Source organism: Juglans regia, chromosome 2 (assembly GCF_001411555.2).
Source record: "Juglans regia cultivar Chandler chromosome 2, Walnut 2.0, whole genome shotgun sequence".
NCBI lineage: Eukaryota > Viridiplantae > Streptophyta > Magnoliopsida > Fagales > Juglandaceae > Juglans > Juglans regia.
In genome coordinates this window covers 14,299,022-14,310,961 of record NC_049902.1, presented here as the reverse complement: position 1 = coordinate 14,310,961, position 11,940 = coordinate 14,299,022, and the positions used below count along the sequence as shown (strand labels likewise).

The following is an 11,940-nucleotide window of genomic DNA, read 5'->3' as shown; positions in this document are numbered from 1 at the left end:
TAACCCTCTCTCACTCAGCCTCTCTCACCCTAACTCTCTCTCTCTCTAACCTACGACCCTCTCTCACCAAGTCTCTCTCTCTCGGTTATTTGAGCGCACTGGAGAAGTAGCAAAAATGAGTTTGCTTTCTCTCGTGCGTGTATTCATTCAAAAAATAAATCATTAGATGTAACATTCGAACGTTAAAATATCCCGCACAATTTTCAGATGACGTTCAAACGTTAAAAAGTTTCAGCTAAATTTTTTACAGATAACGTACGGACGTATCTTCCTATAACAGAGCCTGAAATCAAACAGGAAATTTCCTGCATTTTTATTTTCATGTTCGAACGTATAGAAATTTAACGTTCGAATGTTTATAAATTTCCCAATAAATTTCATAGATTAACGTTCGAACGAAAAATTTTAACGTTCGAACGTTTTAGATCATCACAAAGGTGAGGAAATCGAGCGAAACATTTTCCACATTTTTCTTCTCGTGTTTGAACTTAAATCGATTTCCTCTCATATATCTCGATTCACGTTCCCACGTTAAATTGAAACGTTCAAACGTGAAAAGATCATCACAGATTTGAGAAAATCGAGCAAAAAAATTTCGCATTTTTTAACATTCGAATGTTAATTTAGGTTGTTATTCAGTAGTTAGTATTTATTAATATAATAGTTATATATATATATGTATTTTTTCTAGATATTCATAATATTTCTCTTGCATATAATAATCTCTTTTTATTTTTGAAAAGTTGAAAAAAATACTAACATTTTGTGACTATTTTCTTCTTTCATATAATCTTGTTTGAGATATTCTTTGTTAATTTTAAATTCTTCTTTACTCAAGGTATATATTTGGGCATCATCTCTAATCACTTTTGAATATATTAGAAAAAAATGTTCATTTTCAGGATTATGAGAGGTGGATGCCAGGGTGAGTAATCTTGAGAAAGAGATGCGACATTTGAAAGGTAATGATCCCACCAACTTTTTTTTTTTTTTTTTTTGAAAAAGATATCCTTCATTTCATAAATTAATTGATACACAACTTGTCGAGAACAATACTAGGAAGGACCACACCTGGCCCCTCCTCCATCCAGACTAACTCACTCTCTAGAGATAAACCGAACTTTGCCATAACATGGGCAACTTGGTTGCCTTCCCTACGAATAAAAGAAAGTTTCCAAGTTTGGTGTGACACCATTATAAGCCTTATGTCTTCAATGATCTGGCCTGGCCAAGACATATCTGAGCTATTTGAATTGATTGCATCAACTACATTCTTAGCATCACTTTCAAATTCTACTAATTCAAAACCCAGTTCCTGGCATAAAGAGACAGCCCTTAGAAGAGCATAACACTCAGCTATGTATGCAGAGGGAACAAAAGACCTGGAAGCCGCAAGGGTCACTTGTACATCACCTGAGGAATCTCTAATGACTATACCAATGCCCATATACTGCTGGATCTTATCAAAACCAGCATCTATACTCACTTTCAACCAACCTGGAGTAGGAGCCCTCCATTCACTTCTGGAATCAAGTAAAGTCATTTCGGCCATATTTGAAATACCAATCTCTTCCCCTATGCTTGGAGCTGGTCTAACCTCTTTAAACAATTCTACATCAGCAGCTGCTGACTTTAGCACCTTAGAAGGACTGGCAAACTGATTATCAAAAACAAATTGATTCCTTCGAGTCCAAAGTCTATAACAGATAGCAGAGATCAATTCCAAACTGTCACTATCTAGTCTGGCAAGAAATTCATACCATAAACTTGGGAAGTCAGCAAAGCTCCCACTCCATTTCTTCACAGGGCTGGCCCCATCCCCCCACACATCACCTGCTGCTGGGCATTCCCACAGTATGTGTAGAATAGACTCTACCTCCAGATTACAAATAGGGCATAGAGAAGACTCAATAACTTTTTTCTTGGCAAGATTAAGTCTGGTAGGTAATAGATCATTTAGAACTCTCCACAAAAATTGTTTCACCTTTCCCGTAATACCAAGCTTCCATATTCTATGCCATTGAATTTGATCTTGTGAAGAACTTGAAGACTCCCCAAGATTCAGATTTTTAGTATCTAGCTCAGAAAAATAGGCACTCTTTACTGAGAAGACACCCTTGTTAGAAAAACCCCATATAAGCTTGTCCACTGCATTGCTAGAGCTGATAGGAATACTGCAAATTAATCTGGCTTCATCTTGTTTAAAAATCTCATCAATCATCTCTTTCTTCCAAGCATGTCTCTCTTCATCTATGAGAATAGAAACTGTGGCCTCAGAGCTGATACTATTAGGCACTGTTTGAACTTGAAAAGTAGAATAGCTTTGAAGCCATTTGTCTTTCCACACCTTTATACTTTTCCCATTTCCCACTCTCCAAACCATGCCTCTCTTAACAAGGTCCATGACTGACCATAAGCCTCTCCATATTTGAGAAGGGCACCCCCTAGTTTAGCATCAACAACCAGACCCTCCTTAAAATATTTGGCTTTATAAATCCGAGCCACCAAGGAAGTAGGATTAGTAATGATCCTCCATACCTGTTTAGTTAGCATAGCTCGATTAAAGCTTTGGAGATCCCGAAAACCTAAACCTCCCTTAGCTTTGGAATCCCCAAGTTTGGTCCAACTTCTCCAATGAATCCCTCTTCCATCTTTTTTGTGACTCCACCAAAATTTTGCAAACAAAGATTCAATTTCCTTTAACAAAGTCCCAGGAAGCCTAAAAACACTCATTGTGAAGGCAGGAATTGCTTGTAACACACTTTTTATCAAGATTTCCTTACCTGCTGTAGATAAGAAAGAGGTCTTCCAACTGTTTATCCTCCTCCAGATTTTCTCCTTTAAGCTCTTAAAGGAATTGTATTTTGACCTTCCCACCACAGTAGGTAGGCCCAAATACTTATTATAGTTATCACAGGAGACTCCATTTGTGCGCTGTATGATGAAATCCTTTGCTGCAGTACCAGTATTTGAGCTGAATAAGAGAGAGGTCTTCTGTTTATTAATAGTCTGCCCAGAAGCTAGCTCATATTGTTGTAAGATACTCATAAGATTATACCATTGTTCGATTCTTGCGCTGCAAAACACTACACAATCATCAGCAAATAAAAGGTGGTTTATCCTTATGCCTCCCCTAGTTACTGCTATCCCATTTATCCTACCATTCAATTCAGCTTGTTGCACTAGGGAGGAGAGCCCTTCAGCACATAACAAGAAAAGAAATGGTGATAGATGGTCTCCTTGTCTCAAACCTCTAGAAGGAGTTATAGTATCCCCTGGAATCCCATTAACCAAAACTGAGTAGCTGACAGATCTTACACAAGCCATGATAAGGTTAATCCATCTCTCGCTAAACCCCAATTTCCTTAAAATGGCCTCTAAGAAATCCCATTCTACCCTATCAAAAGCTTTAGACATATCAAGTTATATAGCCATATTGCCTGACTTGCCTTTCTGTTTGGATTTCATAGAGTGAAGCACTTCATACGCCACCATAATATTATCAGAAATTAATCTACTAGGAATGAAAGCACTTTGGTTCTAAGAAATGATATTTGTTAACACACCCTTTAACCTATTAGCAAGAACTTTAGAAATCAACTTATAAAGGACATTACATAAGCTAATTGGTCTAAATTGATGCATATAGGTAGGGGAATTAACCTTAGGAACCAGCACAATGAGGGTATGATTTAAACCTTGGGGCATAATACCAATTCTGAAAAAATCCAACACAGCCTCACTTACCTCCTCACCCACTTTATCCCAATGGTCTTTAAAAAACCCTGCATTGAAGCCATCAGGCCCAGGAGATTTTCCAGAGCACATTTGACCAATAGCCTCCTCTACTTCAGCTCGAGTGAAGGCCTTTTCAAGAAGATGCTGCGACTCCCCTGAATAATGTGATCAACTCCTTGTATACACTGAGAAATTGAGACTTGAGATGGATTAGAAGATGTAAAAATTTTGGAGAAATGCTGCAAAAAACCATCTGAAATTTCCTCCTGACCCTCCAGCTGCTTCTTTTCATCAGATATCACCATTTTGATAAGATTCTTTTTTCTTCTTTGGTTTACACATGCGTGATAGAATTTAGTATTTCTATCTCCATGTGCTAACCAATGTCTTTTTGCCATTTGTTTCCATCTTGTGTCCTCCTGATCTAATAAGAAACCCAACTCAGATTGTATTATTTTTATCAGACTCATATTAGCCGCATCCTCATCTCTCTGCAGCCAACTAAGCTCCTTTGTCTTCTCATTTATGGCTCGATTTCTGTTTCTCAGTAAATTTTTACTCCATAACTTTAAACCTTTGCTACAAGCTTCAAGCTTCCATTGCACATTCTTCATTCAACTCCCGCAATCAGCCCTTTTCAACCATTCATTTGAGATTAGGTCCGTACAAACTTCTTCTTTGCTCCAGCTTGCATCATACTTAAATTGATTGTACGACCTTCGATATCCTGATCCATACCCAGACTTACAGTCAAGAAAGATAGGGCTGTGGTCTGAGCACAAAGCTGTCATGGTTTCCACACTAGAAACTGTAAAAATTTTCTTCCATTCTTTGTTGGCTAGAGCCCTGTCCAGTCTCTCCTTTGTAAAAGAAGAATCCTCATGCCGATTACTCCAAGTAAATTTTGCACCCCTCCATCCAAGATCAAAGAGCTGGCCATCCTCAACCACATGCCGAAATAAATTCATTTGGTGTTCTCCCCTTATCCTTCCCCCCTTCTTCTCATCATTGGATAATATTTCATTGAAGTCTCCAATGATGCACCAACCCATGTTATCAGGCTTGAAAGATTTTAATAATCGCCAGGACTCACTTCTTTGGCTAACTATTGGATCACCATAGAAACAAGATAACATCCACTTAGGGCCAGCTTTTTTATTATAAACAAATCCATTGATGTGTCGTTTAGAATAGTTAAACAACTCATAATGAATGTCTTGCTTCCAAAAGAGTAAGAAACCACCACTTCTCCCCACTGCATCAACGACTATACAACCCTCAAATTTGAATCTTCTAGCAATGTTCCTAGCCCGATCACCATATAACCTAGTTTCCATTAAGAAAACCATATCAGGATCTTTTTCCTTGATCAGAAGACCAAGACTTTGAACTGTATGGGGGTTCCCAAGCCCCCGACAGTTCCAGCTTAAGAGTTTCATATTGTTCGGCGGGGCTGACTACCAGCCTCCACCGATACATTAGTAATCTCTTCAGGAATGGCCACCATTATTTTACTCTTTTTTACCCCCTCCACTAAATTAGGCATATCAACCAGATTGTTCATGGAGCGTTTACTACCAAGAATCAAAATAGGTTCAGATAGTAAAGTACCTTGGCCATGAGCTTTACGTTTCCATCTTCCACTTGCTTTAATAGATTAGCTTTCTTGTTCTGTTGCTATGGTTTCCATCCTCAACTGACCTCTGACTTTCTTGGAATCCGAATTACCACTATCTGTTTGTGCATGCCCCAAAGCAAGTCTAGCATCCTCATCGTCCCTTTTCCCTTCTGTGTCCACTCCCTTTCCATTAGTCCCAATAGATTGATGCACCCGAATATCTCTTTGCTCTCCACTAACCAAGCTGTCTGTATCCGCTACGGAGCTATCTGGAGTAATGGATTTCTGCTTCATTTCACCATCAAAGGCTCGTTGAGGAACTCTATCGTCCCAACTTTTCCTCTGTTCTTGACCTGTATTCTGCCGAAACCCCCCATTTTTAGAACTGCCGTCTAATCCCACCCCAGCGGTATTGTAGGTACCAGATGACTGAAAGAAAGATCTCCTACGCATATTGTCATCCGCTCTTAACCATGTTCCAAACTGAGATTCATCTGACCCCAAAGCCTGAACGCCCTTAGAGCAACCTTGAGGCCCATGAACTAACCATCTGCATGAAAAACAAAATCTAGGGAGTTTCTCATACTTGAAGTTTATCCAAATCTTCTTCCCCTGCATGCAAATAAACCTTCCCCTAGAGATTGTCTTCTGTAATTGAACCTCTACTCTGACCCTAAGAAATTTTCCCCACCCAATACCATCTTCCCCAGCATCTACCTCAAGGACTTGGCCCCACTAAAGCTCCAATCTGTACTCCCCAATCTCTAGTCATCAAACCCAGTGGTAAGTTGTGCAACTGGAGCCAGAAATATTCAACGCCAAAATTGATGCGCCCAGGTTGCATTTCTCCATCGAACGGCTTAATAACGAATAGCACATTGTCAAATAACCAAGGCTTTCCTTCCAAAATTCTAGATTTGTCAGCATGAGTAGCAAAAGTAATTACAAAAACGTTCCTTTCCACCTCCTGGAAACTAGCTCGTTTACTGATCCTCCATATTTTATCCATGGTTTTGGAAATGATTTCTTTTCCCACTGTGCACTCTGAACAGAGCTTTCCCACAAGGCTTAAGCCCCCTTTCTTTTGAATTTCCTCCTCACTGCCCATTGGGTTCACCACTATCTCTTCCTCCTCTTCCGTTAACTTTAGATGGCTCCACCTTTCTTCAAGGTTTTCCATTTTGACGCCGCCCCCCTTCGATAAAACGAAGACTCTCGTTGAAACCCTAGGACACCACCTCTAGACGCACCAGAGAGGAGACTCTATCAATGATTATCCCACCAACTTTTTAGTTGGCCAGTAAAACCTGTAACAATAATATGTGATATAACAATAATATAACAAAATAATCGCATATGACTATGATACCAAAGACATAAATTCCAAGTAATAAATAGCTACTAATAATAATAATAATAATAATAATAATAATAATAATAATAATAATAATAATAATAATAATAATAGGCAGTATAACCGATCATATGCAATACTAATATATGTTAGTGTTGTTAGTAATATCCTAACTTATATTCAATAAAATATGGTCTACAAAAATATTATAAGAATGATTGTATGTCTTGTTATAAATGCATACATGAATTTACTTATACTGTGAATTGTTTTTCCATTATATATATAGTATTATTGTATAGTATTAGCATATATCTAATAGTATTAGGATAAGTACTAATAGTATTAGGATAATGTTATATATTATAACATTATACCATATAATATGTTATTATAGTATTAGTTTAATATTATATGTAATTACTATATTAATATTAGTATTATGTACTAATATAGTAATACTAATATTAATATTAGACAGCTAACCGAGAATTAGGATTTGCTAATGGCAAAAACAGCATAATTAATAAAAATAACAATACTAGGTTTTATGAATATAATAATAATATCACATATTTATGCTAAATCGATTGATGTGTTTGATGTAATGTTATTTTAGACAACTTATTAAGAACATAAAATATTCTTATAATCTAATATCAATTATTAGGAATTAATTTTTACATTTTTAACAAAACAACGAGAAAATATATATGTTAATATTGTCAATAATATTCTAACTTATAGTCAATAAAATATGGTCTACGAAAAGATTATAAAAATGATTGTATATCTTGTTATAAATGCATACATGAATTTAATTATAGTGTGAATTTTTTTTTTCCATTATATATATAGTATTAGAGTATAGTATTAGTATATATGATACTTAGACATCATTATATATGATACGAAAAGACAATTGTTTCTTAGGAAGTTGCAATCAGCTTCTCATTCTTCTATTGCCGTTTGTCTACTTTGATATATATGATATTTAGACATTTTGGAATGTATAGCCTTGTCTTATTAATTGTTATTTTCTCTTAAGATCTTTTATATTATTCATCAAATTTTCTAATTTAAGCCTTAAATTATAATTTAGACATTTTAATGAATTAGAATTATTATATATAGTTATTATTATATTAGACTATAATATATAATACTTAATATATTATGTTATATATTATAACATTATACCGTATAATATATTAGTATATAAAACTAATACTATACTAATATATTATACGGTATAATGTTATATACTAATAGCATTACTATATAGTATTACTATACTAACAACAACAATATACTATATATAGTAGATAGCATTATATATAGTGTATATATAATACTATATATATAGTATAGTATATAAAATAATATATATATAATACACTATATTCTATATATATAGTATATATTATAATATATACTATAAAATATAATATTTCTTATATTATATATTAACTATATATAATATACGTTATATATATAATATGCAATATAATACATATATATATATTAATTTTATCTATCAATTCTAATATAATTTTAACAATAAATTATTCAACAGCAATTAAAATAACAATATAACAGGTAGTAAAAATAAAATATAACAATATAATCACTAATGACTCTGATACCAAATGCGTATATCCCAGGTATGAAATAGATAGAAATAGATAAACAGATAATATTACTAGTAATGATAATAGGCGGTATAACCGGTCATATGCATGATAACAGATAGAGCAGGCGGTTTGATCATCAAGTAGCATACATTATTATCACAGGATTTACTGGCCAATTAAAAGGCTAGTGGGATCACAGATATTAAATGCTTATAAATATGATGAAAACATGCAAATGATTAAAACTAACAATGATTTACCTATAGAAGATGTTGTAAACACATTAATATATGCATTAACTAGCCCAAATATCTCCTATAAAACTTACTATTAAAGAAGAAAAAGAAACCCCTTTGTTTGTTTCCCACGAAATTTCATCTCATTTAAAAACTACTTTTTCTAAAAGCAAAAATGATTTATTAGAACAAATCTCTAGTAAATTAGAAAAATTAACTATTAGTAATTCTGCTTCTACCTCAAAACAATCTCATATTAATGTATTAAGTAAGACAGACACTCATGTATTATCTGACTCTGAAATTAGTAATATTGAAAATCAATTTAAAAATCTAGACTTACAAATAAATAAGATTAGAAGAGATCATGTTAATAGCTTTTCAGCTAGAGATTCTAAACATCATGTTATACTATATATATAGTATAGTATATAAAATAATATATATATAATACACTATATTCTATATATATAGTATATATTATAAAATATAATATTTCTTATATTATATATTAACTATATATAATATACGTTATATATATAATATGCAATATAATACTATATATAATATAATACACTATATACATACTATATACTATATATTAGATTACGTTGGGGATATGTTATAGTATACATTATAATATATAAAAAATATTAATAATTTATTTTTGGAAATTAAATTTCCAAACATTCGAACGCGACTTAGAATGACGTTCGAACGTTTCGTGAATATAAGCCCAAAACCGAAACGAGAAACGTAATTCTTAGAACTAAATTGTTATCTCTCCACCGTTGCACCCCACTGTCAAACCGTCACCTCCACCGTCAAACCCCGCCATAACCGTCACAAAAAGGTAGGCTTCCCTCTTTTGTCCTTTTACATTTTTTTTTTTAAGATTTAGTAGGATTTTGTATAAACCAAACGTTAGTGGTGGCCAGATTTTTAACTCTATTTTTCGGCCACCACGGGTTGCCATTGGCCAAATGGTCACCGTAGAAATGTTTCTTAAAGTGTATATTTCATTTGGCCACTTAGACTCGTGGTATGTGATTTTCGACAGGCATTTTGTGTCAAAACGTTCGAACGTTTTGATAGAAACTTCGAACGTATGACGTTACAATTGCATAGGCCTCCCAAGTTCAAACGTATCTTTTGTATATTCGAACATTACTTTTCGATGCGTTTACGTTCGAATGTATAACTTTTTAATTTATTCGCCGTTTTGTCTTCCATGTTGCAGAAGTCAATAATTTACATTCGAGTGTAAAAAACATGCGATCAAACGTAAATTATTGATGTTCGAATGTAAAAACCATACGGTCGAACTGGAAGGCATAACGCTCGAATGCAACACATTTCAAAATTTTTATCTGTTATGCCTTTAACATTCGAACGTGTATATTATATTATGTTCGAACATTAATATAATTTTTATTTAAAGAAGATGCATCTTTCTTTAGATAAAACATTCAAACATATGTTATATTATGTTCGAACGTTAATGCAGAATAATTTAAAATTAATATGAAAAATGCATCAAAAGTACTAATAATTTTTTTTCCTTTTCTATTTTCAGGATATGACTCATTTTTTGTATACCAGGAAACTGGAGAGGGAAGGAGCCACTGAGGATACTATTCAGATCGGGGCTTGTATTGTTATGGTAGAGCGAGAGGTCCAATGAGTTCAACGAGCTCAAATGGGAGCAGATAAACCTCAGAGATGTGTTCATCAATAGAGACTGGGGAACTATCTGCACATTGAGGGAAAGGTATTCCCCTCAATAGTTCAGGAATTCTATATGGGGATATGCTCCATGTTTTAAGACGCATCCTTTCACATCATGACTGTATGTCGTGTGTCTTTTGAGATTTCATTGGATGTGATGGCCTAGCTCCTCAAGATTCGTCGAGTACTTGAGACATTGACTACAGCTGACTCTTAGATTGGCGACACAGCCGTCGTTCACACATCTACATCTACACACGACACACTAGATGCAGATGTAGACACTTCTACATCATCTACTAGCCCAACTAGACTAGTAGATCATGCCAAAGATGGAGATCGGTCAGAGGTTGAGGGTACTGATGGTGAGGCTCGGGATGATGACCGAGATGAAGATTTTTACGTCCTCACCGGGAGAGACCACATGCAGATCGAGAGAAAGAACGACTTCAACCAAATACATCTGCTACCTTTCTTCGGCATTGCAGCTTATTGTTGCAACAAACCTGGATCCTGTGGCACATAAGACCACATTTAGTCAGACTTGGGCACAATTTTTTTATACGAGTGGCACGTGGAGATCCATCGATTTGCCACTGTGCATCTTTGAGAGGATTTGTTACGAGGCAAGCATCGTCTCCATGGACAACCTCCCATACGGTGTCATAATCAGCCGCCCATTACTTGTTCGGAGAGAGCCATTCCAACCGGAGGAGAAGGTCACAAATCAGATGAGACCCCTTGACATGAGCACGCATCGACGTAGCATTGGACAAGCGAGGGGGTATCCTCAACTCAGCCACCCCCTATAGCGGATTTAGCTCCTCCGATGCAGCCTAGGCCCAGTGTGGGGAGTAGTAGTCAGAAGCCGATGAGTACATTTACAGGAGATGCACGGCCTGCTTGGGTTGATGCGGTGATCTCACAGTTGACTACACATATAGATCGATAGATCGTGGATGTAGAGGAGTCTGTCTCCGAGATAGCCCATCGTGTCGGTATCCTCAACGAGAAGGTTGATAGCTTGACTGAAGAGATACGGAGTACGAATTTCATGAACAACGCGTTCATGTGAGTGTTGTTTATGAAATTCTATCATATTTTATATTTTGCTTTTAATATATGTAAGGAACAATATTATTTAATATATCTATTGTTTTTTAATTTCAATTCTCAATTTTTTTTAATGTTAGATTTTTCAACTTTAATACTAAATCACTGCATTTCAAATATATATAAACATAAATATATTTATACATATAAATATATAATTATATTTTACAAATTGTGTGTATATAAATATATATTATAATTTTTTAGACTTGTTCACAAATTATGCACTATAAAAACCACATAATTTTTAAATTAGAGTCATATTTAATTTAAATTTACAATTAACGTTCGAACATTACTTACTAACATTCGAACGTTGGCACCAAAACATTTCACGTTCGCACGTAAGTAGCCACAGTGTTCGAACGTATATGTGACGTTCAAACATAAATTTACTCTCCGTTCGAAAGTAAAAATAAAAAAAAACTCATCTGTTTTTAGTGACGGTTTTCAAAAATCATCACATAAAATATTTTTTAGTGACGGTTTGAGGACTGTTACAATTTTCCAAACATCACT

General features: G+C 34.7%; 1 protein-coding gene across 1 annotated transcript; it reads right to left on the bottom strand.

Annotated features, from left to right (window-relative positions):
* Positions 1–4,352: 4,352 nt before the first annotated feature.
* On the bottom strand, positions 4,353–5,177 carry LOC108995794. The gene has a single exon (XM_018971426.1). It carries the CDS (start codon positions 5,175–5,177, stop codon positions 4,353–4,355), a length of 825 nt encoding a protein of 274 aa, XP_018826971.1.
* Positions 5,178–11,940: the final 6,763 nt, after the last annotated feature.

Coding starts and splice junctions, on each gene's coding strand:
- LOC108995794 (XM_018971426.1), bottom strand. CDS start 5,177: ATGAAACTCTTAAGCTGGAACTGTCGGGGGCTTGGGAACCCCCATACA.